Source organism: Pelodiscus sinensis, unplaced genomic scaffold (assembly GCF_049634645.1).
Source record: "Pelodiscus sinensis isolate JC-2024 unplaced genomic scaffold, ASM4963464v1 ctg81, whole genome shotgun sequence".
Taxonomy (NCBI): domain Eukaryota; kingdom Metazoa; phylum Chordata; order Testudines; family Trionychidae; genus Pelodiscus; species Pelodiscus sinensis.
Genome location: NW_027465987.1, coordinates 137,899 through 165,850, shown reverse-complemented (window position 1 = coordinate 165,850; position 27,952 = coordinate 137,899). Strand labels below are relative to the sequence as shown.

General features: G+C 44.2%; 1 protein-coding gene across 1 annotated transcript; it reads right to left on the bottom strand.

The window, feature by feature from the left end:
* Nucleotides 1-275: 275 nt before the first annotated feature.
* On the bottom strand, nt 276-24,186 carry LOC102446471 (protein-glutamine gamma-glutamyltransferase E-like). Its single transcript, XM_006111069.4, has 13 exons — nt 24,033-24,186; nt 15,727-15,900; nt 15,074-15,307; nt 14,340-14,458; nt 13,626-13,754; nt 10,378-10,555; nt 10,102-10,237; nt 8,305-8,408; nt 7,594-7,839; nt 5,818-6,123; nt 4,724-4,881; nt 4,333-4,466; nt 276-653 (listed from the first exon to the last, which is right to left on the bottom strand). The coding sequence occupies exons 1-13, from the start codon at nt 24,037-24,039 to the stop codon at nt 506-508; spliced, it is 2,073 nt and encodes a 690-aa protein (XP_006111131.2). The 5' UTR covers nt 24,040-24,186; the 3' UTR covers nt 276-505.
* Nucleotides 24,187-27,952: the final 3,766 nt, after the last annotated feature.

The following is a 27,952-nucleotide window of genomic DNA, read 5'->3' as shown; positions in this document are numbered from 1 at the left end:
TCTGTTGGTTTCTATCCTATTAAATTTTGTAGAACTTTTTCAAAGGGTGGCTTAAACAGTTGTAATATCCTGTCCTTTCCACACAGTACAAGTCATGATACCTACCTATCACATAAAGAGACTGAAAACACCCTTTAATGTTAAAATGGTACAAACTTTTACTGTAGCTCCCTCCATGAGGGTCTGACTTTGATAGGGGATTCTCAATACCTGGAGCCACGGGGAATAGTGTCTAAATGAAAAAAGGCATAAGAAAACCAGACACACGATTGGGAGAGATGTTCAGACAGTATATTTAAAATATGAACATTTACACTACTATGTGAAGAATCTCTGCTTCATTGCATATTCAAATGTATAACTATGTAACATTTTCTGTTAGGATATGGTTTTTGTTTCTATTGCAGAAGTAAATTGGTTAATAATTGTTCATAGAAGATAGGAGCTTTCTTGCATGATTTCTCTCAAGATTACACAACCAAACTGACCACTGCACATCTTACAATCAGTTGGCCACATTTATGGTCTCAAAGGCTTTGACATCCGGAAACTTGTCACTGGAGAAATTAACGAGCAGCTGCTTGGTTCCAGTCTTGGTGGGAAAGATCTCAAACGGCACTTTGGAGCTCTGCTTGGGCTTTAGTGGGGGCACTCTAAAAACCCAAAACAGAAGGAAAAATATCAGTTGAAAACATCCTTGCACTTTATATTTTAGTTTCCCCGCCAGCCATCCTCCCTATCCATTTCTACCAGCAGAAGCTATTTACTGGACTTTCCAAGGGGCCTAAGAGAGTTAGATGTCCAATGCTGACTTGGGAGTTGGGTACTTAGCTCCCTTGGGCCATTTTGGAGAGCCCTGCTATCGGTATCCCCTTCAGCGATGACACGGAGGAATCAAGCATACTTTGTATAGTTCTGGGTCAAGCTTCATTCAGGCAGAGTTAAGTATATAAAAGCATGTCAATAACTTAACCAAAAATAACCTGACACAAATTATTCAGTTTTGTTAACATTTTTACTTACATTTACATACAGGTATTAGACGAAAGAGCATAGACAACAGAACTGTTGGCAGGCATTTGCAGATGCCAAATATATGTAGAATTTTGTGCGTGCAATTCTGTGAAGGCCAAATGGAAGTCTGGTTTCAAATTTAGTTTTCCTGATTCTACTGTGAAATACCACTATTAGGGTGTGTCTAGACTACATGCCTCTGTTGACGGAGACATGTAGATTAGACAGATCGGCAGAGGGAAATGAAGCCGCGATTTAAATAATCTCAGCTTCATTTAAATTTAAAGGGCTGCCCCGCTCTGCCGATCAGCTGTTTGTCGGCAGATCGGGGCAGTCTGGACGCGACGCGGTCGACAAAGAAGCCTTTGTCGATCGGCGCAGGTATGCCTCGTGAAACCAGGTTTACCTGCGCCGATCAACAAAGGCTTCTTTGTCGACCACGGCGCGTCCAGACTGCCCCCATCTGCCGACAAACAGCTGATCGGCAGAGCGGGGCAGCCATTTAAACAAACAGCTGCTCGGCAGAGCGGGGCAGTCTAGACACACCCTTATAGTGCTGTCCCATTCCTCATCTATCAGTAGCACTCTCTAATGAGTAAGAGTTGCAATGTATTGATTCAACCCCGTTGTATTTCTACATCTTCCAAAACAATGACATTTCTTGAAATTCAAAACCAAGGTTGAAAAATCACATATGCCAGTGGTTCTTATTTATAAGAAATAGTCTTTTCTTTAAAAAAAAAAAAAAAAAAAAAAAAACCTACCTCAATATTCACCACTCCTTCTATTCATAATTAATTTATTTCTATCTCTGTGTAACCAAATGGTATAGCTTTCAAAGTCTTAACCGTTCTAAAAATTGTGATATGCATCTAAAAATTTAGATCTGAATTAATGAAACCTCTTTGTATTAACAGTTTTCCTATATACTTGTTGCTTGGAATATTTTGTGTATATAAATGGGTGTACATATTCAGATGTATGGCCTTCTGAAGGTGCAACTTCTGTCTGAAAAATGCAGGCACAAATCTGCATACTTGCACCTCAACCTACTTGATATGGGTGAAAATCAGAGAGAGGGACAAGTACTCAGATTTGTATACACAGTTCATTCCAAGGTTAACAGGTAAGAACATAAGAACGGCCATCCTGGGTCAGATCAAAAGTCCATCTATCCCAGTGTCCAATCCGACAGTGGCCAATACCAGGTGCCCCAGAGGGAGGGATCACAACAGGTAATCCTCATGTGATTGTTCCCCTGTCATCCATTTCCGGACAAACAGGGACTAGGGACACCATCTTTATCCATCCTGGCTAATAATCATTGATGGATCCAACCTCCATGAATCTATCTAGCTATTTTTTGAACCCTGTTAAAGTTCTAGCCTTCATTGCATTGTCTGGCAAGGAGTTCCGCAGGTTGAAAGTGCATCGAGTGGGGAAAAAAAATTCTTTTTGTTTGTTTTAAACCTGCTGCCTATTAATTTCATTTGGTGACCCCTCGTTCTTTTATTGTGGGAATAAGTAAATAACTTTTCCTTAGTCACTTTTTCCACACCAGTCAAGATTTTATAGACCTCTATCATATTACCCCTTAGTCTCTTCTTTTCTAAGATGAAAAGTCCAAGTCCTTTTAATCTCTCTTCATATGGGACCTATTCCAAACCCCTCATCATTTTTATTGCTCTTTTCTGAATCTTCCAATGCCAATCTATCTTTTTGGAGATGAGGCGCAGTATTCAAGATGTGGGTGTACCAGGGTTTTATATAGAGGCAATAAGATATTCTCTGACTTATTCTCTATCCCTTTTTTAATGACTCCTAACATTCTATTTGCTTTTTTGACTGGCACTGCACACTGAGTGGATGTTTTCAGAGAACTATCCATAGTGACTCCAAAAACTCTCCCTTGAGTAGTTGTAGCTAATTTAGTCTCCATCATATTACTTATTTTTTCCAATGTGCATTACTTTATCAACATTAAATTTCATTTGCCATTTTGATGCCCAATCACTGGGTGCATCTAGACTGGCAAGATTTTGCACAAAAGTGACTGCTTTTGCGCAAAAACTTGCCAGCTGTCTACACTGGCTGCTTGAATTTGCACAAGAGCATTGACGTTCTAATGTAAGAATTCAGTGCTTCTTGCGCAAATACATTGACACTCCCACTCAGGGATAAGCCCTCTTGCTCAAGAATACTTGCACAAGAGGGCCAGTGTAGACAGGCACCTTAATTTTTTGTGCAAGAAAGCCCGTTTGCTAAAATGGCCATTGGAGCTTTCTTGCACAAAAGCGCGTCTATACGGTACTGGGCACGGATGCTTTTGTGCAAAAGCACTTTTTGCACAAAAGCATCCGTGCCAATCTAGACGCTCTTTTGCGGAAATAATTTTAACGGAAAAACTTTTCTGTTAAAAGTATTTGCGCAAAATCATGCCAGTCTGGACGCAGCCTCTTAGTTTGGTGAGATCTTTTTGAAGCTCTTCAGTCTGCTTTGGTCTTAACTATCTTGAGCAGTTTGGTATCATCTGCAAATTTTGCCACCTCATTGTTTATCCCTTCCTCTAGATCATTTATAAGTAAGTTAAATAGGATTGGTCCCAGAACAGACCTTTGGGGGACCCCACTAATTACCTCTCTCTATTCGGAAAACTTATCATTTATTCCTACCCTTTGTTTCCTGTCTTTTAACCAGTTATCGATCCACAAAAGGATCTTCCCTCTTATCCCATGACACTTTACTTAAGAGCTTTTGAGGGGTCAAACAACCCCTCATCAAAGGCTTTCTGGAAATCCAAGTACACTATATCCACTGGATTCCCCTTGTCCACATGTTGTTTGACCCCTCAAAGAACTCTAGCAGTTTAGTAAGGTACAACTTGTTTGAGTAGAAACTCATTCTATGTCATGCATTGTACAGTGGGATGTGATCTGGCCTACAAGCCTAGCCACAATGTTTAATAGATTGCTCCTGCAGACTGGCTATCAGGGTCTCATTGTCAGTGAACGTTCACCCCACTTTTATCATTTAGACTTGTATCTGATACGTGAGTGCAATTAGGTAACTGGTGAATAAATAGCACCAACATGTGCTCACAGTTATTGGAACCTCTTACCAACTGCAGGGCCCAAAGCAAAGTTGAGTTGAGGCCTTGTTAAAAATCAAGTGTTTGGTTTCTTAAGTCTCATTTTCTACAGACTTCCCTGGTTATAGCCAGAAGAAAAAGCCATGCCAACATCAGCTTCCAAAACACCAACCCCTAACTCCTGTTATCTGTGACTTTTCTGACAGGACGTTGATGCTCCTTTGACTTACTCTATCTTGAGCTTTTCTTTGAGCAGGTCGCTGCCTTCTGCCTGCAGGGTGCAGTCTTTCACCTCTTGGTCCAGAGGATTGGTAAATATCACTTCCACATTCACTGGTTCATTCACCTTGGCATCACCGACCACCTGCAGAGGCCAAACACTTGCATGATCACGCTCTAAAGCCGAAAATGTTGAATCATAACAACAAAGGTTTGGCACTCTTATGACATCCCCCTAAGGCAGGATGAACACCGAGCATCTCTCCCAATGGGAAAGGCAGGAATCTAGTCTGAATCTCCTTTTCCTTTCACCTTCCCCAGCACTGAATTTAGAATCAGATTAGCTGTCCAGCACAGCTGACGCCCTCTTCCTCTCTGAGTGGCAAAGGGGCAGATCTTTACCTGCATGACAAGCTGAGGGTTCTCCAGAACAATGTTCCTTTCCACCACCACTTCAATCCCACCTTCTACTTGACACAGAGCAGTCACTCGCAGCATGTTGTCGCTAGTTAAATGTTGCTGGTACTCGGCATACGCGATCTTAATGGGAAACCGTTTCTCTAAAAGGAAAATTACAATAGAAATTAAAAAATAAATAGGATGAGATGCACTTGCAAAAGTCTAACAACTGTCATTCACCTCAAGCGAGTATTTTCCTGTGACCTCGTATCTGGTTCTAGACAGGACATAAGTTTTCCCTGCTTTTCTCCCACTTCCTTCTGTGTTGCTAAATACAGGAGTCAGTTGCTTCTTTTCAGCATCCCTTCTTTCTCATTCCCTGTCCCTTTCTTCCTCCTCATTTTTCTTGGTAGGTGATAAGGCAGATAACTTGCCACTTAGACACCTACTAGTTAATGAAATGCTATTTAAATTTCATGGAAAAATCCTTACAGGACCAACTCTCTAAGATGCATATAACTTGTCCGTGGGGAGGTGGGGTAATCTGCATGTTCCCAAGCCTTCCTCTGTGTACTCTTTATGCTGAGGTATTTTACAGTATTTTCCTTCCCTACTAATAATTCAGGTTTCTTTTACTCAAAGATATAGGTTAAACAGGGCATTTCTGCCACATTTGAATCTGCAATAATTTCATTCTCTCCCAGTGAACCAGTTTTCTCCCTTCTACTGTGATGCTGCTGCCTGGCTTTATAAATGTCCAAGTAAATTTTCCAAAGCCCCTATGTCCTCCATTAATTTACTTTGCTTTTTTGCTTTTCTTCTCTTTTCCATGCTAGCTTCTGATAACTGTGTATTCTGGTTATTGCCACCATCTCTTCATTTCTCACCATCTCTTCATTTCTGGTATGTTTTTCCCCTCCTATGTGAGAAGTGTTTGGGAACCATAGTGGAAATGTTTTGTTTCTTACGTTTTTCGGTTTCGGATGCAATTTAAGACCCTCTCTCATTGCAACATTCATAGTAGATGTCTTCATCCCCTCAGTTTCCATTCAGTTACAACAGATTTGTTTCTTCGACACAATTATATGAAAAATTACCTTCTTCAGAAGCAAGAGTAGCTGATAAGGAGTCCTTCCACACCTCATGAATTGGCTTCCTGGTGTACACGATGCTCCAAGCAGTCATATTTGCCTTTATATCTTTAGCCTCTGAGGTCAAATTTCTGAGAACCAAGATTAGTCTGACATCTTTGCCAATCTCTAAGGCTCCATCTACCTTGAATGTCCCTGAGATATCAGGCTTTTGATCAAATTCTGGATGCCTCTCTGCTGTGGCAGCAAAACCATATACTCGGCCCAGTTTTGTGCGAGCCTTTTGATACACCTCTCTTTCTTTCTGAGAGCCTATATGAGAGAGAGAGAGAGAGAGAGAACCATGAAAATAATAATCAACAGCCTATTTAAAATGTGCCCATTTTTAAATGGTGTATGGAATGTGGTTTTGCCTTTGTTGGGCCCAGGGTAGGTAGAGACACAACCACCTTGTGTCTCCACCTTTAACTTACGCAGCAGGATGAAGGGCCCTGGCAGGTCTGCCTCCAGAACCCACCCACCTCCAGGGCATCCCTTATGCTGCTTTACTAATGCAGGAGCCCTCTCCAAGGAACTGGTGTTGTCCCCCCTTCCCTCCCGTGGCTGCCTGGGTGGGCAGAAGGGGGTGGGGACAGGACTCAAACCCATCACCCTGCGCTCCCAGGCAAATGCCAGTTTCCCCAGGGATGGTGTATGCTCTGGCATTAGGAAGGTAGGATAAAGGATGTCCTGAAGGTAAGGTGGTGGGATGGGATCTGGCGTGGCCTAGGCAATAGGGCATTCACCTGGGTAGCATAGTGTGGTGGGCTCCAAGGGAGAAAGAACAATTGTTTACAGCAGCTACTGTTAACCTGTTGGATGAGTGATAGGCACACATCCATTTCAGAGTTGTTCTCCTTATACTTGAGAGCACTAAACCTATTAATTCCAAAGAGGATCTAAACCATAATTCCCAAACCTCCCCTCATCCCACTTTTGCTGAGCCTATACAAGGGGTAAATAAAATTCCTACTTGCTTCACTCTTTTCTGCAACATGAGGCAGCTCTCTAAGCTGATGGAGTTGACAGGTCTGCAGTTTAATTGAACAGGATCTACTGTAGTACGAAGCTGCAGGGGGTAGCCAACTTAGTCTGTACAGGATAAACTTAAAAAACAACACATGGTCTGGTAGCACTTTATAGACTCACAAAACATGTAGATATAGACCATGTGTTGTATTTTAAGTTTATTATGTAATACGAAGTTGTGGTTTATCAGCTCTTGCCCTCTTTGCACATTTTTAATAGCAGTCTTTGTGTCATATTACCATGTGCACATGCAAACTTAGCTGACAGGTGTTCCCACTGACAAAACTGAAGTGCGAATTTAGAGGCCGGGGAGGCCCCTTTGAAAAGGTTGCCTTTCCTGTGGAGTTTGCTATCTGTCTGTCTTAGGCCGTAGGGGTACTATATAGAAACCCAATCACTGTGCTGTAGAGTAGCCAATGCAATTCAAGCAGCCTATGTTATCTTGGACAGATCAGACAAGGCATGTTTTGCACAACGCAATTTAGAGCCACGTTACCCAGGGCTCAAGAGTGAGAGCTGACATATCAGGAATGGCATGGCACAATGCTACACGTTCCCTCTTCCTCCTTTTCTTAGCACTGTAGGACCCACTATTGTAACTTGTGTCCTCGCGCCTGTAGAACTCGCACAGGAACTGGCTCCCATTACAATATTTCTAGCAGTTTAAGAAAGAACTTTTGTGCTACCATCAAGAAACAGAGGATTTTTCATTACCTTCTTCATATTTGTAATCATTAGTGACATCTACACGGGCGTAACTGCCTACTGCCTTGGTGCTGGTGAACTTGCCAATTGACATGGTGTCAGAGGAGATAGGCTTTGTCTCTCTAGTTGTGGGGTTGTATCTCCAGGTGATCCGGTCTGCATTCACCTCAGCAAATATAAATGGAGCGTCATAGTCCAGGTCTACATCTCCTTCTTTGATGGCCGTAAGTGAGGCAGGACCACACTGGAATATTCCTGGAGTATCAAGGCAAAGGAAATCAATCAGGGCTAGACTAGTGAAAACACTCGAATCCAACGTAAGCAGAGCACATTAAACCTAAATTGTGTGTCAAGGGCCCCTGACTGATACAGCCCTGCCCCCCCCCCCGCTCCAGCCCTCTCCCTTAAAGTCATCCAGTGTAGTCAGCAGCATAGTCTTTGTATTTATTTGTTTTCATGATCAGTCCAGTTTGTCTAATTTGCAATAGCTGCAGATGTCTGTGTAGAAGCTGCACAGGGAGGGCTACTCTGTGCTTGGCACAAAGGAATAAGCTGAGGTTTTAATGCTGGAAAAGGATGCTTGTGCTCATTCCCTCCCCTGTTTGGTCAGGGAGAGAAATGATGCTCGGCCACAGCTGAATTCCTCACCCACCCCACCATGCCCTGAGAGTCACTGTTGTCCCCCTGCTTAAACATTTTCCCGAACTAAAGTCCTTGTACCTGCGCTTCTCTCCTGGGGGGTCGCATCCAGAATTTGCCATCCGTTGTAGGAGGATCCGAGGTCCTTTCGGGTAAACCAGCTTTCATTCCAGACATGGAAATTCCTAGTGACAAGAATAACGCAAACTGCTAGTGTGTGACCGTCGTGCAGAGAGTTTGAGGGTCACAGATTCATGTTGCTTTGAGGTTCCTGGAGCCAGGGGCCAGTTTAGCCCAGGACACAACTCACTGCAGCTTTAGGGCAGTTCTAAGGTTTGTTCGGCTATAGGCAGCCCCAAAAGTAATTTGTGGCTGCCCTGGATTACATGAGGGCAGCAGTGTTCTGGCCTCATCCTGTGAACTTGGAGCGCCAGTAGGTTGATCCAGAAACTCGCCTTCCCTTAGGATGGAGCACCCGGGAGAGGTCATCGAGTCCTGTCCCCTACTCCCATGGCAGGACCAAATACTGTCTAGACCATCCCCGATAGACATTTATCTAACCTGCTCTTAAATATCTCCAGAGATGGGGATTCCACAACCTCCCTGGGCAATTTATTCCAGTGTTTAACTACCCTGACAGTTAGGAACTTTTTCCTAATGTCCAACCTAAACCTCCCTTGCTGCAGTTAAGCCCATTGCTGCTTGTTCTATCCTCAAAGGCCAAGATGAACAAGTTTTCTCCCTCCTCATGACACCCTTTTAAATACTTGAAAACTGCTATCATGTCCCCCCTCAATCTTCTCTTTTCTAAACTAAACAAACCCAGTTCTTTCAGCCTTCCTTCATAGGTCATGTTCTCTAGACATTTCATCATTCTTGTTGCTCTTCTCTGGACCCTCTCTAATTTCTCCACAACTTTCTTGAAACGTGGTGCCCAGAATTGGACACAATACTCCAACTGAGGCCTAACCAGCGCAGAGTAGAGTGGAAGAATGACTTCTCGTGTCTTGCTCACAACACTCCTGTTAATGTATCCCAGAATCATGTTTGCTTTTTTGCAACAGCATCACACTGTTGACTCATATTTAGCTTGTGGTCCATTAAACCCCTAGATCCCTTTCTGCCATACTCCATCCCAGACAGTCGCTTCTGTATGTGTGAAACTGATTGTTCCTTCCTCAGGGAAGGGAGAGGGCAAAGCAAAATGTGAAAGACTCTTAGTGCTCTCTCTTTCTACCACAATCTCAAGCTAAATGTGTGCCTTAATTTATGCAACTACCTTTTAATTATGCGTGTAATTCTTAGAATTTCACCCCTGTGATATGATCTGAGGAAAGTTGTACCTTTGAAAAGGAAGCCTGTGCTAGAATGTCTCATCTTTAGGTGCACACTTTTAACAGTCTCGACCCAAACTAACCCAGTGAAATTGCGCGGTATTTCCAAGTTGACACCTTAGATTCTGATATTGACTTTGGTTCTGTAGCTGTCATATTGTTAGAACTCTTTCTAACAGCTTCAAGCGACTGTCATAACTATTTGTTAAATGAGACGCTGTTCTAAATGATGCGCATGTAGCTGAAATAGAGGTGATCATTGAGAATTATTTTGCTTATTGGACAGAGAAACCATAATATTTGGGTGTGAAGACTGGGGTTACTAGCCAGTGGTTTCCATACTTTTTATTGTTTTGGTATGTAACAGTGTTTGTCCTGTTTTGAGTTGCTGCTTTAACAATGGGCCTAATGTGGAAACTTGGGTTGAAGAGTCTGTACCTCTTTTATCAATGCATGGGGTCAAATTATGTTCTTGATGTGCATCTATGGGCCTCAGTGAGGTCAAGGCTTTATACTATAGATATTTAGAAAAGTAGATGGTTACCAGACGCTGTCACCTCCCATTCTCAGAGGATTTCCAGATTCATCATAATATTCATCCACACTCAGGTTTTTATCTGTATCGTGGGCAGAGTTGAAATTTGAAATCATGCGAGTAGGAATCCCCAGACATCTGAGCACTAAAAAACCCAAAAGAAATAATGAAAAGCCTGTATTTCTGAGAGAGAAAGTTTCTAGGTAACTATCCTGAGCTGATATTACCAGTGCTTTCCCATAATGGAGCCTGTGCAACAAACTTATCTGTGTTAATGAAATGTACCTGTGGTCAGCACTGATGCAAAAACCCAGCATTGTCCGTATTTGACAGGTTTAAATCCCGCAGCCTTCCACTTTCTCAGGATTTCAACGCTTCCGTTCCAACTGCTGGGACTTGCTCCACCACTGTAATTTCCACTCCAGTTTCCCATCACTACCCCATTATCATCATTACTGTTGATCTGGAAAAATTATACCTTCGATTAACTCCTAGCATAATTTTGGGGTGAAAAAGGAAGGGAGGGAGAAATAGCTCTGTGTGGCATATAACAACTATATATATGAGAGAGTTTGTCTGTGTGTGCTGAGTCTGTCTGTTCAAGAACCCCTCCTAAACCTGGGGTGGGCAATAATTTTTGCAGGGGGGGAGGTGACTTAATAAATGTTGATATGTGGTAATGGGCGAGAATGACTGGGTTTGGAGCAAAAAGTGGCAGGGCTGGGGATTTGCCTCCCCTCCAGAGTTGTCTGGGGACAGAGGCTTTGAATTAAAAACACAGCAAAGGGCTCCTGGTTCAGTTGCTACGGTGCTGCCTGGCAGCTTCCCAGAGTTGCTGCAGCTATTTAAAGGGCTCATGGCTCCAGCCCCTGCCAAGGTGGCATTGCAGCTGGGAGCCATAAGCCATTTAAATAGAATTCTGCTGTCTGAACCAATGCCTGGAAAGTTGGTGGCGGGGGTAACAGAATGCAAACAGAAAGCATCGAGATGTAGTCTGTGGGCTGGATTTGGGCCCCGGCTGAATCTTGCCTAGCCCTGTCCTAAACGGTAATAGCTAGGACCACCACATTCAGTATGCAGCTTCTTCTTATCTCAACTTATGGGTTTGGTTGTGCCAGGAAAATGGGATCTGCCTGGAATGGGATTGCTTCTCATCAAACCATGATCTGTTGATGTAGGAAACTGGACTTGATGACCTTTCCCATTCTAGTCCTCTACGATTATATGAAAACCACACAGAAAAGAGACAATCACAGGGAGGTGAAAGGGGCTAGCAGGGGATGTGCCCCGTGTGTGGGACTACCCCTGCCCTGAGCTTCTCTCCCACCAGGCGCCCTTTAGAGCGTGTGGGGAGGGAGGGCTGAAGCTCCTCCCTCCCAGTTCATACAGGAACATCCCTTCATCAGGGAGGGGACAGTATATAATATGCTGAAATCCTCACTCTGGCTGAGGAGAGCAGGGAGCAGAAGAAGCTGGACCTGTCCCAGCAAGGGGACATGCATCCCTCTCCCAGCTGTGCCCCCTGGAGCTGCATGGCCATGGAGAGGTGTTTCTCACTTGGCCCCAAGCTTCTGCAGTCATCGCCCTTGAAAGCTTGTGCTGCAATAAATCTGTTAGTCCTAGCAGGTGCCACAGGACTCCTCGTTGTTTTTGCAGATTCAGACTAACATGGCTACTCATCTGATAAATATAAACATGTAGCCTCCTTTGCTTCTCCCACCTAAAATTAACAGCAGTAGGTCTAAGCATTTTATAGAACTCTGAGTGCCCATGTACAGGATGTTCCCGTACAAACTGGGGAGGAGAGGAGCTTCCGTACCCCTCCCTGCCCCTGCTCTCTCTAAAGAGTGCCTGTGGGGAGGGAAGTTCAGGGTAGAGCAGTCCTGCATGGGGGACTCTCTCTCCCGCCTCCTCCCCCTCCCCCCCGCCCTCCTCCCAGCTAGTCTGTCATCTGCCTGCTGATTCTGTCTCTTTTCTGGATGCTTTTCATAGATTCATCAGGGTCCATGTGCCAGCTGGTGTCAGCATGCTGTAGATGTATTCCCCTACCCCAGCTGGCCATGTGCTGAGTTGCAGCACAAACAAGGCCCTAAGTGGGGAGATGTACATTACATCTCAGAGCAGCTTCATGTTTTACTGAAACTACCTGGAAAAATTCCTTAAAATTCTCTGAAAAGATCCACTCAGTGTGCTGCCACAGTCACAAAGGCAAACCAAATATTGGGAATGATTAAGAAAGCTATAGACAGAAAGTACCATATTGACTCTGTCAATCCGTGGTAAATCCACAGGCTGGGTGCCTACGCGGTCGCCCACTCTCAAAATGATATATTGGAATTGGACAAGACTCAGTAAAAAGGGCAAGAAAACTGATTAAGGATATGGAACCGCTTCTGTATGAGGAAAGATTAATAAGACTGCAATGTTTCAGCTTGGAAAAGAGACAGCTAAGGAGGGATATGACAGAGCTATAAAATCAGGATGGTATAGAGAAAGTAGATAAGGAAACACTGTTTACTCCTTCTCATAACACAAGAACTAGGGGTCACCAAATAAAATCAATAGGCAGCAGGTTTCAAGCAAACAAAAAGAAGTGTTTCTTCACACAGTGCATTGTCAGCCTGTGGAACTCCTCGCCAGAGGATGCTGTGAAGGCCAAAAATATAACAGGGTTCAAAAAAGAGCTAGATAGATTCATGAAGGACAGGTCCATCAATGGCTATTAGCCAAGATGGGTGCAGGGGTGGTGTTCCTGGCCTCTGTCCGTCAGAATCTGGATGTGGCTCCACCCACACTCTGCCCCCAGCTGCCCCCTTCAGCATAGCTTGGGCTGCCTGGGCTCCAGGCTGGGGCCGTCCACCTTTTGCTTGCGGGAGAGTGGCTGGGGACTATAGGGGGGGTGAGAGAGACTGGCTCCCTTGGATGCCTCAGGTGGCAGGAGGGAGTTGGGGGCTTGCCTCCTCCAGCCCTAGGTTCACCCACATGCCATGATGACAGGGGATGGCTCACTTGATGGTTACCTGTTCTTTCTTTCCCTCTTGTGCACCTGGAATTGGCCACTGTCTTAAGACAGGACACTGGGCTACATGGACCTTTGGTCTGGCCCAGTATGGACCATTGTTATGATCCAGACTGGATGCAACAACCTTAATATTCTTTTGTATACTCCTTTGAGTGCAAACTTAATAAACGTAACTCAGTGTAGTGCTAATGACAGAAGTGTTAGCGCTGGAGAATAAACCCTGTTGCATACTCAAAGCAAATGAAGAGACCAGGAACAACATCTAGGGAAGACTCTGGTCTGTGGAAGGAACCCTGGATATTTAAGTAATAGGTGCCTCAGTAATACCCTCGATTAGGAAGAGCTTGCAGGCACAAATCAGGTAGGTTTTTTGTCACTGTGGTTTCTGAGCTGCAATTCCCTGTGAAGGTAAATACACAGTTTGTATCTCCCATCTGCCTTTAAAAAAAACAGCCAGTGGCTTTGGCTTTTGCAGTGTTTCTAATGCAGAGTAATTTAACCCTTTTCTTACCATGGCACTGAGCACACGGCCCACGTACTTGGGATCATTTCTGCGAGACACATCAGTGGCAGGGTCTTTACGGTAGTTTAGGCTTTTATCCAGCGAGGCGAGGCAAATATCCAGAATGCCTTCTTGAAACTGTTTGAAAAACAGGTTGATGTTATATGTGATCCAAATTGTTCTTCCTTATAAATCATCAGGGTAACATAGTGTAACACAGTATTTGGAATAATATTTTAAACGTTTCTTAATGAGCCTTTCTACTGCAATGTAAATTTGGGCTCGATGCAGGAGTTACTCGAATGACGATCTCATGCCTGTGTCATTCAGCAGGTCAAGCGAGGAGATCACAACTGATCTTTCAGGTCACAGGATTGACGACTGCGTGATAAGGGTTGGGACAGTGCGGCCCAGCACCACGGCAGTCCCATCTGTGTACAGAGTTATCCAGCAGAGGCTTTTAGATGTTTACAGCTGAACTCTGGGACTCCTGGTTTAGGAGAAATGCCCAGTTATTGATACTGATGCTTATGTGAGCTGGTATAAGGTGGGGGCATGAGACGAGGCCTGGTGCAGAGAAAAATGGCTAGTGGCTGCCAGTGCCCCAGGAAGTCTCTTAAAGACAGTGTAGCAAAAGTGTGAACTAGAGAGAGGAGGCAAGTACCAATCTAGCGTGGGAGAAGAAAGGAGAACCGTATATCAAGTTCTTTGCTTTGCATTTACCTGGCCATAGTTCCAACCAAGTTTGCTAATACGGTTTATGTTGCCCACAAAGACAATTCCAAACTCTTCCAACACATACTCCTGGCATTCAGTGCTGTTAGGCATAAACACATCATCTCCTGAAAACCCAAAGCAGAGGTGCTGTAAAACCACAAAAGGGCCGAGATTTAAGAGCCTCAGATGAGCTCCTGTAAACTCCCACCCGGCTCTGCTCTGTTCTCATCAACGGATTTTAGAAACACCACCCTTTTGCTGGTGGGGCTGGAGGTGACGGAAGGGAGAGGGAGGACATGTGGCTAAGTCTCTGTTCTGCAGGGGAAAGTTAGTGTGTGCCGGCTTCAGGGCCTTGTCTCTTTTCTCGGGGATAGCAGAGTCCCTGGGAGTGCCCACTTTCTGCTCTTCTGTGGTGAGGCTGAGCTGTGGGGGGCACAGGGCTCAGGCTATGCCTGTCTCCCCGGTAGGACTCTGTAATCACACACAAGCTACAGAATGAATGTGATGAGTTTGGGAATCCCACAGGACCCTGACTGCACTGAGAGGAGAGGGAGCGCTGCCTCCTGTGCCCTCTACTGTAGGTGTCTAAGCCATTCAGTGGTTTTTGTGTCACTGGAAGGCATGGGGGCACTCCGGATCCCCACACTTGCTGGGGGGTTCAGCTGCTGTATATCAGATGGACAAGTTGCATGTATTAAAGCTGCAGTGAGTTACTCAGGGAGCAACCCGAGTGTCTGTACCTTGAGACCAGGGGTTATAGAGTAGAACAAAAGTTCCGACAGGTGTACGGGAGGCTGAGGTAGGCTGCACGCTCAGTTTGTAGCGTCCGATGGCAGCATTGGCTGGACAGTAAATAGAGATGGTGACGGAGCTGGACTCGATGGATTGTTGGACTGCGCTCCAGGAACTATTGCTTGCTGTGCTGGAGATGCTGAATACAGCCTGGGTCTTAGCTTGCAGTGATGGTTTTGGTCCTTTCAAAGAGGATAAAGAACACGGATAAAGTTTGGCCCCCAGCTTGCCTGGATCCAGTCCCCAAGACTCCAGGCTCCCCATTCAGCATTGGGGAGCCTGTGCTGGCACTCCAGCCCCCTACAACTTCCCTGTAGGGCTGGAACACACACAAATTGACTAGCCTGGGCCCCGCTAGGCTCTGGTTTGCGAGAAGAACATGTGGAGTGTCTTTCTCCTTCTTCAGGAGCGTCTCAATTGTGTGCAGCCCACAATCGATTTTTTTTTTTTTTTTTGTGGGTCAGCAGCCCCCCCCACCCAAAAACCATTCCCCAGCCTTGCTATAGACAAATGGAAGCCAAACCCCGTTCACTTGTGTGAGAGAGATACACTTAACACCATGCACACTCACCGAAGGGAGTGAACGAAGCAGGGCCATTACCTGTTTCTGCAGTGAATGTTAAGCTCTCTTCAGGCTTCAGTGTTCTGTTGTAGTTCAGCATGATGGAGAAGGGCTGTCCTCTCCTCACAATGAGTTCTTTGCTGGCGTATTCATCGGTATGGTGTGCGCTCCCATTTGCTTCTAGCTGCCAGTTGATATTTGTCAATTTTAAATCTGTGAGAGGAGAGAGAAGAGCTGAGGAGAAGCCCAAAGCTTTGTGGGGGCGGAGGAGCCTGTAGGGACTGAAATTAAAAATCTCAGGCATCTGCTCTGAAGTTGTACGTGTTTTAAGTAGCAGTGGGCAATGGGAGGTGATTTGATGGAGGAATTACTTCCTGTGTTTGTGTTTCCATCCCACAGAGGAACCGATTTTTCATTTTGGAGGCATTTTATCTAGCTCCTTGGAATGAGCCATCTCTCAAAGCAGAGACGTTTGCAGTAGCTAGTGCTGACTACATAGAGCGAGACTTGGTTAATGTGGAACTAGATGGAGCTTGGGAAAGCATCTGGAGAGAGTTGGTGGAGTTGAGTCATTGTGAGTTGCTTGAATACATAATGGACTTTAATCCTATTGGCTGCTTCTTTCAGTCAAAATATGATCTCTAGAGCTATGACACAAGGCTGAACATTTGAGGTGGAAAGCATGGCAATATCGAAGAATCCTTTTGGCCCCTGGGAAGGAAACAACATAGGACTCAAAATGCCTATAGAGCTAAGACATGCTGCTGCATTTTAAATTGTGATGACTCACCCCACTTTCCCACTTGCTTAGTTCTGTCTGCCTCCAGAAATAACTGGCAGCTGCCCCCAAAGAGAAGCATTTGCTAAGAAGGTGTGGAGAGGCACTGGGTCTCTCCTTTAGGATTCCTGTCAGCTGGAAAGTAGGGATGCCAGGTGTCCGGTATTGAACTGGACAGCTCAGTATATGGGCCTTCTGTCTGATAAAAAAAATTCAGAATATACTGGACATTTCATATGTCTGGTATCTTCTGTTTTTCCTGGCTTGGGCTGGGGCGGGGAAAGGATGGAGCACCCTGGGCAGGGCTTAAGGTAAAAGAATGCAGTGTACCGAGACCTCCGAGAACCAACTTCAAAATGGCCACCTTAAAAGGACAATGCGTGTTCTGCTCTGAAAAGGGCAAACTGAGGTTGTTGTTTTTCCTTTTCCCCTTTTCAACTTTTTTGTGGGGGGAGGGGACAACAATTTTTCCCCTGGTGTACCAACACCTTTTTATTTTTTACACTGGTCCCGGGAATTAAAGGGACCGCAACTGTTTTTTGCGGTCAGATTCCTCCCCCCCCCCCCTTTCTTTCAAACTAGGTTTTTTTTCCCCAGTGTGTTTTTTTGGCAGGGGTTGGTTGGTGGGGGTGTTCTGTATTTTTTTTTTTTTTTTTTTTTTTTGTTAAACCATCTGGCAACCCTACTGGAAAGACAGTGGGGGTGAGAGGACTACAAGCTCATTATTAAGAACAGTGTGTTGCAGAGAAGAACGGATCTTGGGTGGCTGGGGGAGAGGTGAAAGTTGAAGCTAGAGGTGTTTTCATGGGTTGGTTCTGATGAGATCAGTTCAGGATTGGGGTCACTGAAGAGAGAGCTGGGTGTGCTTATGGGCCTATTTCAGACAGCACAATGGCACTTTTAGCACATGGCAGCTAGTGTCCATCCAGCTCTTAGTGCCTGGCAGACTGGTATGCTGATTGACATCCTGGCTTGTCACATACAATGTTTCCATATAGATAATTATTTAAAAAAATGGTTTCCGCAGGAGACAACCCCAGGGACTCCCAGTAGCAGAAAGCTGGCGCAGGTCCATTTGTCCTCATCTCTCTGTCCCATGCATTTCACTTCCACGAGTTCCACAGGTGCAGTGTAGATAATGCACAGAAAATGCGACTTCCAGCTAATACTGCATATTCCACTTACAAGTGAGAAGTGTCTCTTGCCATCCCCAGTCTGGGGTTTGGATCCAAGATCTCTGTTTTGCATTTCCTTGAACCCCCACTTGATAGTTCTAGTGTGTGCACAAGATATTTCTAGGTAAGACTCAGACCTTTATTGGTTGTTATGCAACAGGGGCTGAAGGCTGAACAATGTCAGACTGTCAGTGAGAGGAGACTGTGAAAGAAGCAACTGGATCATAGAATCATAAAATACTAGAACTGGAAGGGACCTTGAGAGATCATGAAGTCCAGTCCCCTTCCCTCACAGCAGGACCAAACACCATCTAGATCATCCCTGACAGGTGTCTGTCTAATCTGCTCTTAAATATCTCCAGAGATGGAGATTTCACACCCTTCCTAGGCAATTTATTCCAGTGTTTAATCACTCTGACAAGAAGTTTTTCCTAATGTCCAACCTAAACTTCCCTTGCTGCAGTTTAAGCCCATTGCTTCTTGTCTTTTCCTCAGAGCCTAAGGAGAACAATTTTTCTCTTCCTCCCTATGACACCCTTTTAGATACCTGAAAACCACTATTGCGTACCCTCTCAGTCTTCTCTTTTCCAAACTAAACAAGCCCAATTCCTTCAGTCTTCCCTCATAGCGCATATTTTCTATACCTCTAATCATTTTTATTGATATTCTCTGGATCTTCTCCAGCTTTTCCACATCTTTATTGAAATGTGGTGCCCAGCACTGGACACAATGCTCCAATGGAGCCTAATCAGTGCAGACTAGAGCAGAAGAATGACTTCTCGTATCTTTCTCACAAATCATCCCCAAATCATGTTTGCTTTTTTGCAACAGCATCACACTGTTGACTCATATTTAGCTTGTGGTCCATTATGACCCCTAGATCCCTTTCTTCTGTACTCCTTCCTAAACAGTCGCTTCCTGTTCTGTATGTGTGAGACTGATTATTCCTTCCGAAGTGGAGCACTTTGCATTTGTCTTTATTAAATTTCATCCTATTTACCTCAGACCATTTCCCCAGTTTGTTCAGATAATTTTGAATTAGTATCCTACCCTCCAAAGCACTTGCAATCCCTACCAGGTTGGTATCATCTGCAAACTTAAGTGTACTCTCTATACCATCATCTAAATCGTTGATGAAGATATTGAACAGAACCTGTCCCAAAACAGACCCCTGCAGAACTCCACTTGTTATGCCCTTCCAGCATGAAAGATCCAGGATCCTTCATAGCATAAGAATGGCCATCCTGCTTGAGTCAGACCAAAGCTTCATCTAGCCCAGTATCCTGTCGTTCAACAGTGGCCAATGCCCACTGCCCTAGATGGAATGAACAGAACGATTTTGTACTTCATACCATTGAATTTCATCCTACTCCCCATTCTCTTTAGAACTTAACAAGGGCCACAGGCCAGATGCCCCGGAGAGAGTGAACAGAACAGAGAATCATCAAGCGATCCCTCCCCTGTCACCCATTTCCAGCTTCTGGCAAACAGAGGCCAGGGGACACCATTCCTACCCATCCGGCTAATAGTCATCGATGGACCTAACCTCCATAAATTTTGAACCTTGTGTCATGTTACTGAATTTGAGGGAAGCAGCCAGATCACTGCTGCACCCATGGGTGGAGGTGTTGGCCCCAAAAATGGTATAAAAGGGGGCCATGGGGTGTTGAATAGAAGCTCACTGTCTGCTAATCCTATGGACGCTGGTCATGTGACTGTAGAATGTCTGTGTGTGGAGTTAGGAATCTGTAATCTGTGTAGATACTGAATATTTCCCTGCATGTGGTTGAGCATTGGGCAGAGCCCGGCCTATGGACATGCTAATCAGCGAGGCCCTGTGGGACAATGGCTCTCAATGGGCCAAGGACACACCTAAAGGATGAGGGCTGACGGCTAAGGGCTGCCAGCAGGGAACACAGGGATAGGCCACTGGCCAGGTGACCTGCTGCAGCCAAGAAGAGACCAGGAAGGAGGGATAAATAGGCCATGTGGTCGAGTCCATCTTGGTACTCAGCTCAGAACTTCATCCCAGAGGCAGCAGTGCAGGGATTGAAGAGCCAGGAAGAACTGTGGACCCATCCTGATCCTAGGATGCACAACAAGGACTTTTGAGCCAGCAGCTGTAACATCTCTCCTAGAGCCTGCATCGAGAACTGGGAGATTCGATGCATGTAATGTACTATCCTTTAACAACCTTACTCTCATGCTTTTCTTTATTGTAATAATAAACTTTTAGATGGTAGTTGCTAAAGGATTGGCTCAGCGTGATTTGTGGGTAAGGTCCAGAGGGTAAATTGACCAGGGATCCGTGGCTGGTTTCTTGGAACCGGACAGAACTTGTTCGGGGTAGGTAGGATTGGGTTCTAAGAACCCCCACTGGTGTATGAGGCCCGGGGCCACCTGGGGCACGGATATTGCTGGGGTGTCGGAGGGGTTTTGCTCATGAAGCTTCAGGCAGGCAGCTGAAGCGCTCTGTGGGACTGGTTTGTGTCCTGTTTGGAGAGGTCACCAGTCTGGGGACTGTAAGGAGCCCCGAAGTTGAGCAATTCATCCTGAGCAGACACCCTCCACTGTGCCCAGACACGGCCCGGTCTGTCACACCCTGTTAAAGTCCTGGTCTTCACAACATCCTCTGGCAAGGAGTTCCACAGGTTGACTGTGCGTTGTGTGAAGTACTTCCTTTAATTTGTTTTAAGCCTGATGCCTATTAATTTCAATTGGTGACCCCCTAGTTCTTGTGTTATGGAAACAAGTAAATAACTTTTCCTTATTATTTTCACCTCACCAGTCATGATTTTATAGACCTTTATCATATCACCCCTTAGTCTCTTCTTTTCTAAGATGAAAAGTCCAAGTCCTTTTAATTTCTCTTCTTATGGGACCCATTCCAAAATTCTCATAATTTTTGTTGCCCTTTTCTGAACCTTTTCCAATGCCAATCTATCTTTTTGGAGATGAGGTGCAGTATTCAAGATGTGGGTGTACCATGGTTTTATATAGAGGCAATAATATATTCTCTATCCCTTTTTTTTTTTTTTTAATGATTCTTAACATTCTATTTGCTTTTTTGACTGGCACTGCACACTGAGTGGATGTTTTCAAATAACTAAGCACAATGACTCCAAGGTCTTTCTCTTAAGTAGTTGTAGCTAAATGAGGCCCCATCATATTGTATGTCTAGTTGGGATTATTTTGTCCAGTGTGCATTACTCTGTATTTATCAACATTAAATTTCATTTGGCATTTTGATGCCCGGTCACTTAATTTGGTGAGATTTTTTGGAAGCTCTTCACTGTCTGGTGCGATCTTTTTGAAGTTCTTCTTGATCTGCTTTGGTCTTAACTACCTTGAGCAGTTTTGTATCCTCTGCAGATTTTGCCACTTCACTGTTTATAGATAATCAAGAGGAAAGGGTAAATAAGTTGAATAGGATGGGTCCCAGGGCCAGGACAGATGCTTGGGGGACCTCTCTCCACTCGGAAAACTTATCATTTATTCCTACCCTTTGTTTCCTGTCTTTTAACCAGTTATCGATTCACAAAAGGACCTTCCCTCTTATCCCATGACAAGTTACTTTACTTAAGAGTCTTTGGTGAGGGACCTTGTAAAAGGCTTTCAGGAAATCTAAGTATACTATATCCACTGGATCCTCCTTGTCCACATGTTTGTTGACACCCTCAAAAAACTCGAGCAGATTAGTAAGGCATGATTTCCTTTTACAGAAACCATGTTGACTCCCCCCCCCCAACAAATTATAATCATCCATGTGTCTGACAATTTTAACTGCACACAGTGCCCAAGATATGGGTGTACCATGGTTTTATATAGAGGTAATAAGATATTCCCTCTTATTCTTTATCCCTTTTAAAATTATTCCTAACATTGTATTTGCTTTTTGATGGTTACTTCACATCGAGGGGATATTTTCAGAGAACTATCCACAATGACTCAAGATGTGTCTCTTGAGTGATCTCAGCTAATTTAGTCCCCATCATTGTGTATGTACAGTTGGGATTATGTTTTCCAATATGCATTAATTTGCATTTTATCAACATTAAAATTCATTTGCTATGTTGTTGCCCAGTCACCTAGTTTTATGAGAGCCTTGTGAAGCTTTTCACAGTCTTTTTTGGACTTTGCTATATTAAGCAGTTTAATTTCATCTGCAGATTTTGCCACCTTGCTGTTTTATCCCTTTCCCCAGATAATTTATGAATATGTTGAATAGGATTGGTTCCAGTATGGACCACTGTGGGACACCGCTAGTTACCTCTCTCCAGTCTAAAAACTGACCATTTCTTCCTAACCTTTGTTTCCTATCTTTTAACCAGGTATTAATCCATGAAAGGTCCTTCCCTCTTAACCCATGACAGCTAACTTTACTTAAGAGCCTTTGGTGAGGGACCTTGTCAAAGGCTTTCTGGAAATCTAAGTACACTATATCCACTATATCCCTCTGGTCCACATGTTGGTTGATCATCTGAAAGAATTCTAGTAGATTGGTGAGGCAGGATTTCCCTTTACAGAAACCATGTTGCCTCTTCCCCCCCCCCCCCCCCCCCCCAAAAATTAGGTTCATTTATGTGTCTGACAATTCTGTCCTTTACTATAGTTTCAACTAATTTGCCCAGTACTGCCAGGGTCATCTCTGGAGCCCTTTTTAAATGTTACATTTTCAGTATGAATCCCTATTAAAATTCTGCAGTCAAATTGAGCAGGAAGTTGGAATATGTTTCCTGGGTCTAGAGGAATTACTTCCAGCTTCCTTTCTGGATGCTACTAAATTAGCCCAGCCAGAAATGACCTACCTGGGTTCATTTGGACCTGCTGGAGAGAAAAATATTCCCTTTATAAAAGCTCTGATTGCACCAAGTAGCAGGTTCTACATTTAAACAGAGCCATAGGAAGGATCCCTCCCCAACCCACCATTTCCCCTGGTCTACACCCTGCCTCAGATCCCACATAGGGAGCATTGCACTGGGCTGTGAAGTGCTCTAGCTGTCTCTCACGAAGCCTGACCTCATCCACCAAGTGCCAGCTTGTTTGTCAGTGGGGCTGCCCCTTCCTAAAGCGGGGTAATGAGAGTGAGTTCTGTTTAAGTGGGGAGGGAGGGAACCAAATGGACAGATACTGTATTCTCTCCCCTTCCTACTGAGAGCATTTGTTAGTTGCAAATGGAGCAGACTGGAGGCATTGGGGGAGGTTTGAGAAGCCAGTTGTTAAAATAGGGCTATGGTGTTGGCACATCGTTGCACAACTGTTACACTGCAGAAATTCTGGGCTCGTGGTTATTTCCTTCTTGCTGCAATGTGTGGTTAGTGTTTCTCTGTCTAGTTTTAACACACGCGCTCTCTGTTAACAAAGAGCTCTCTTAGGTTGCCAAGAGCGTTTTTCGTGGCTGTTTACTTACGCAATATTGAATGGAGCAGATTTTTTTATACCTGCCCATAACATGCATCTGACCCCTTCACAACTCTCCTTTTGCTCAGTTCATTTCTTAGAGATGAACATTTCGATGACTAGAAGGTCAGAGCCCACCTGTTATGTTTAGAAATTCATCAAGTGGGCACTGGCAGGCCACACAATACACCATCACCAGCAAGCTAGGCATCCGTGCAAAAGGCAGCACTGGCAGAATAAATCCACATAAATCCACAGCAGAGAGAGACAGTGATTCATTCCCTCTCCAGGCTAAATTTCCCTGTTGGGGCTCATAAGAACAAACCCCAGTCTAGGTTTAAAGGTGCTACTGCAAGTACAAGGGATGCACTACACCTACCTTGTACCTACAGGATGGTACCTAGCCCGACATGTCTGCTCTATAAACACAAACACCTCTATAAACACAGACTCTGTTAACACACAAACTCCACCCTGAAGACTAGTTTGCAATAAGTAACTAAAAACATGAGACTCAGTCCTCAGAAGGATATTATTAATGCTCACAAAATACACCTACTATAAATGCCTCTATTAATGCTAGCTATGATTCAATCTCTAGCTCACCTTCTATCTTCCTAATGTTGAACTTGACCCACACAAAATAGTCACATTCTGTACACTTGGTAATTTTTTGGATGTGGTGTCTGCACAGTCATAATGGTTCTCCACAACCAACACTGCTCTGCATCTGTTTTGTGATATTCTGCTACAGTATTTTAAGGATTGGAATATTTCATTTTCTCTATGTTGTAGAATTAAAAATCAGAAAAAGAAAAGTTGATATTATCTGTTACTAGTCTCACAACTTACTCTAACTCCCAGACTACAGGGTATGTAACCCTTACAGCTCTTTGCAACAAATTCCCACTGACCAGACCATCCTGATAAGGGAACATAACCTTATTCAGTTGCCCGTAGGGTATTTGTTGAGAGACTTGTATTTTACTCACCAGCCATGGTTTTTTGCTATTCTGCCACTCTTGTCTGGTACTCTGTTCAGTTATGGTGTTGTATGATGAGCCTGGAAGCTGGGCTTGAAACACCATTTATAGAGAGGATCTTGGGCAGGTCTCTCCTGTACAAACCAATTACAATTTAAATGAGGTGGGTGAGGCCCTCAGACCATGCGTGCAAATATTCAGATGACAATACACTATCTCATAGGCTGTAAAGTCTCTAGAGTTATGCAAGCCAGGAGGGAAAAACCAGGGCAGTGGAAGTTACAAGTTACTTGTCCGGAGGGAACAGACTTAATTTTGGAGAAAAGAGCCCACAAGTCCCAGGTTTCAAATAAAGCAATGTGTCACTTCTAGAGCTGAGGATTAATTTTTGAGTCACTACAAATTCATACCTTTTCCTCTCTGTCCCATAGGAAATTATATTATTTGTAGGTCTTTCTCCCTGCTATGGCTAGAGGTTCAAGTATTCTGACCTAAATCTACAGTTCATTGTATGAATATAAAAACACAGGGAGAAATTGTATGGGCACAAATCACATACTGGAATTTGTATTCACAAACACATACACATGCAGAAAGATTTACTGTTTTGGGGTAATTCATGAGTACTGGGATGTGCTCTATGGGCTCATGGGACTATAAATCAGTTGGTCCTGGATTTTACTTTATTTTTAAAAAGTGGACAGGGCAACAAATGACACATATTGAAAGACTGCTACAAATAAAGCTCTGTGTGGATACTGCAAGCAAAAATAAAGCAAGGCAGGTGACACTTTTGTCTTCACTCTGGCCTCTCCTTGTTCTGGTGGTATTGGAAGTTGAGCTCCTAACAGAACTTTGTTTTTCATGTTTTGTCTTTAAAACTAGCAAGGCCTGAAAGAGTTCATAATGTGTACATTCTGAATAAAAAGCAGGAGTATGTAGCACTTTAAAGACTAACAAAATGGTATATTAGATGATGAGCTTTCGTGGGCCAGACCCACTTCCTCAGCTCAAATAGTGGAAGAAAATAGTCACAACCATATATACCAAAGGATACAATCACAAAAATGAACACATATGAAAAGGACAAATCACATTTCAGAACAGAAGGGGGATGAGGGGGGGAGGTAAATATTTAGTCTTTAAAGTGCTACATAGTCCTGTTTTTTGCTCCAGCTACACCAGACTAACACGGCTACATTTCTATCACTATTGTACATTCTGAATACACTGACTCAACATTTTTCTTCATAGGAAGATTGTGTCCTTGCGAAGTGTTGATTCAACAATATGACTTATAAACGTGTATTAAGATGTAATACCAGGTGATATATTTTTAAATTCATAAGTAGGGATTTAAATCCCATTTACTTGGTTAACTGTTTGTGTTAACCGGTTAACCAATTAAAGAGGGCGAGGGCAGGGGGAACTGCTCTACTCCTGCTGGGTTGGAGCTGCTCTTCTGCCTGCCAAGACTGGGTTGGAGCAACACCTCTGCTGCAGGCACAGGATGCTCCAGCCCAGCCCTGTCCAGGGCAGGCCAGGATGCATCAGGCAGGGGCTGCTCTGGTTGTCTGGAGCAGCTCCTGCCTGCGGGGCACCTGGATTCTCTGTGGACAGAGGGTGCTCTGGATGATCAGGCATGCTGCAGACAAAGGCTGCTCCAGATGCCCTGGTCTGCGAGGATAGGCTGCTCTGGAGGACTGGAGTAGCCCTTGTTTGTGGCAGGCCCCCTTGAGGCTGGAGCAGCCCCCACCAGTTGATGGATAACTGGAACGGATAAGCATCATCAGTTAAGGGTGCTGCTTACCAGCTAACCTTTCACATCCCTGTTCATAAGTGTGGTCACATAAACACACACACCTGAAGAATTTCCTGCCCAGATCTATGTCAAGCTCTGTATCTTTGGAAACAGAGCCTTGTTTTGTAAGAAGCAATTTTGCATATGAGGACAAGAACAGCAATACTGAATCAGACCAGTAAGCCTTGAGTCAAGAATTCTCTGTCTGATAAAATCAGCTGCTTCAGAGGAAACTGCATGAACTCTTCTAGTGGCATTTTGAAATCAGCAATGCATAGGGGTGACAAAGAGAACTTTGATTTAGTCACTTAGCAATGACAACCACTTCAATTGTTGGTGGACATCCATTCCATTCCAACAAAGTATATTAATAATTCGTTTGTTTTAAAGTCAACATCCTAATAACCTGTGCACGAAGAGGTCCAAAAATCTATTTATGCTTGAACTATGGGCTTCATAGTGCATTGTGTTTAAAGGCAGGGCTGGCTGAACTTATCACTGTGTGTGGGTTTTTTACTCTTCCCATTTCTCCCCCCCCCCCCCTTTTTTTTTTTTTTTCTTAAGAAGCATTTTCAAAGCATCTTCTGGTCATTTAAAAAGACTTGTTTTAGCCTTCTTGAAGTCTACAAAGATCAAAGAAACAAAACATCAATTTGCCTTATTAATCACAAATATTTTCAGTCATAACACTCAACAGGCATTGAACTATGAAATAGTGAAAGTTACCTCTATAATCATAGAACACTAGAACTGAAAGGGAATTTGAGAGGTCATTTATTCCAGTCCCCTACATTCATGGCAAGACCAAGCACCATCTAGATCTGAAAGATGTTTGTGTAACCTGCTCTTAAAAATCTCTGATGATGGAGATTCTACAACCTCTATAGGCAATTTATTCCAGTACTTAACTATCCTAACGAAGTTTTTCCCGGTGTCCAAACCTAAAACTCCCATGCTGCAGTTTAAGCCCACTGCTTCTTCTCCTATCATCAGAGGTTAAGAACAACAGTTTTTCACCCTCCTCTTTGTAACACCCTTTTGGGTACTTGAAAACTGCTATCAAGTCCTCTCTGTCTTTTCTTTTCCAAACAAACCCAGTTCTTTCCATCTTCCCTCGTAGGTGATGTTTTCGAGACCTATAATCATTTGTGTTGCTCTTCTCTGGACCTTCTCCAGTTTCTTCACATCTTTCTTGAAATGTGGTGCCCAGAACTAGACACGTTACTTTAACGGAGGCTTAATCAGGGCAGAGTTCCAGGGTAGAATGACTTCTCGTGTCTTGCTTATAACACTTGTGCTAATACATCCCAGAATTATGTTTGGATGTGGTGTGGGTTGTGGGGTTTTTTTGTTTGTTTGTTTGTTTGTTTTGCAACAGTATCACGTTGTTGATTCATATAAATGATACATGTATGTGTAAGCAGGGGCTGAACTGCTGCTTGCTGTCAGCCAGCTGAAAGGAGGGGTGGGTGTGCCCACTACAGTTGTTTAGCTCTACAAGGTAATTAACTGTTAACTGTTGACATGTAAACACTGCTCAGGAGAGAATCCAAGGTGTGGCTATGTAAATCCCATTCAGCCAGGGCTGATGGAGGGTCAGTGTTGGAATGGAATGTGGAGAATTGTATATAATTTGGGACTGTTGTGGGGGTCACTAATCATGCTACCCCTAAATGTGGGAACTGTCAAACATGCCACCAGTGCTTGCAGGAGAGACACCACCATCATGGAAAGAGGTCTCGGAAGAACAAGCCTCCCCCCTTCCAGAGTTGAGTAGACAGAGCTGGGGGAAAGGGTTAAAGGACTTGAGTCAGCCTGCTTCACACCTACCAGGTGTGAGCTATAAGACTGGCCCAGCCTGCACCTTTCCCCCTTTGTTTTAAGGACAGACCTAAAGCAGACTCCCTGAGGAGTCTTTTTGTTTACTAGTCCAGTGAAAGCTGGATTCATTTGAGAGCTGAAATCACTGGTTTGGCTGAGAGCCAGACCTACTGCAGCCAGTAGAGTGGCAGCAGGCGAGGAGCGGCGACTAGCGGTGTGGCGTGGTGCGGCGGCAGGCGAAGAGCAGCCATCAGCGGCGTGGCGTGGAGTGGCGGCAGGCGAGGAGCGGCCATTAGCAGCGTGGCGT

Bases quoted from the DNA above. Each gene is read 5' to 3' on its own strand.
- LOC102446471 (XM_006111069.4), bottom strand. The intron at 10,238-10,377 runs GTACATTTCATT...TGGGTTTTTTAG, and splicing joins TGCATCAGTGCTGACCACAG to TGCTCAGATGTCTGGGGATT. The intron at 8,409-10,101 runs GTAACCATCTAC...TCTTGTCACTAG, and splicing joins ATGGGAGGTGACAGCGTCTG to GAATTTCCATGTCTGGAATG.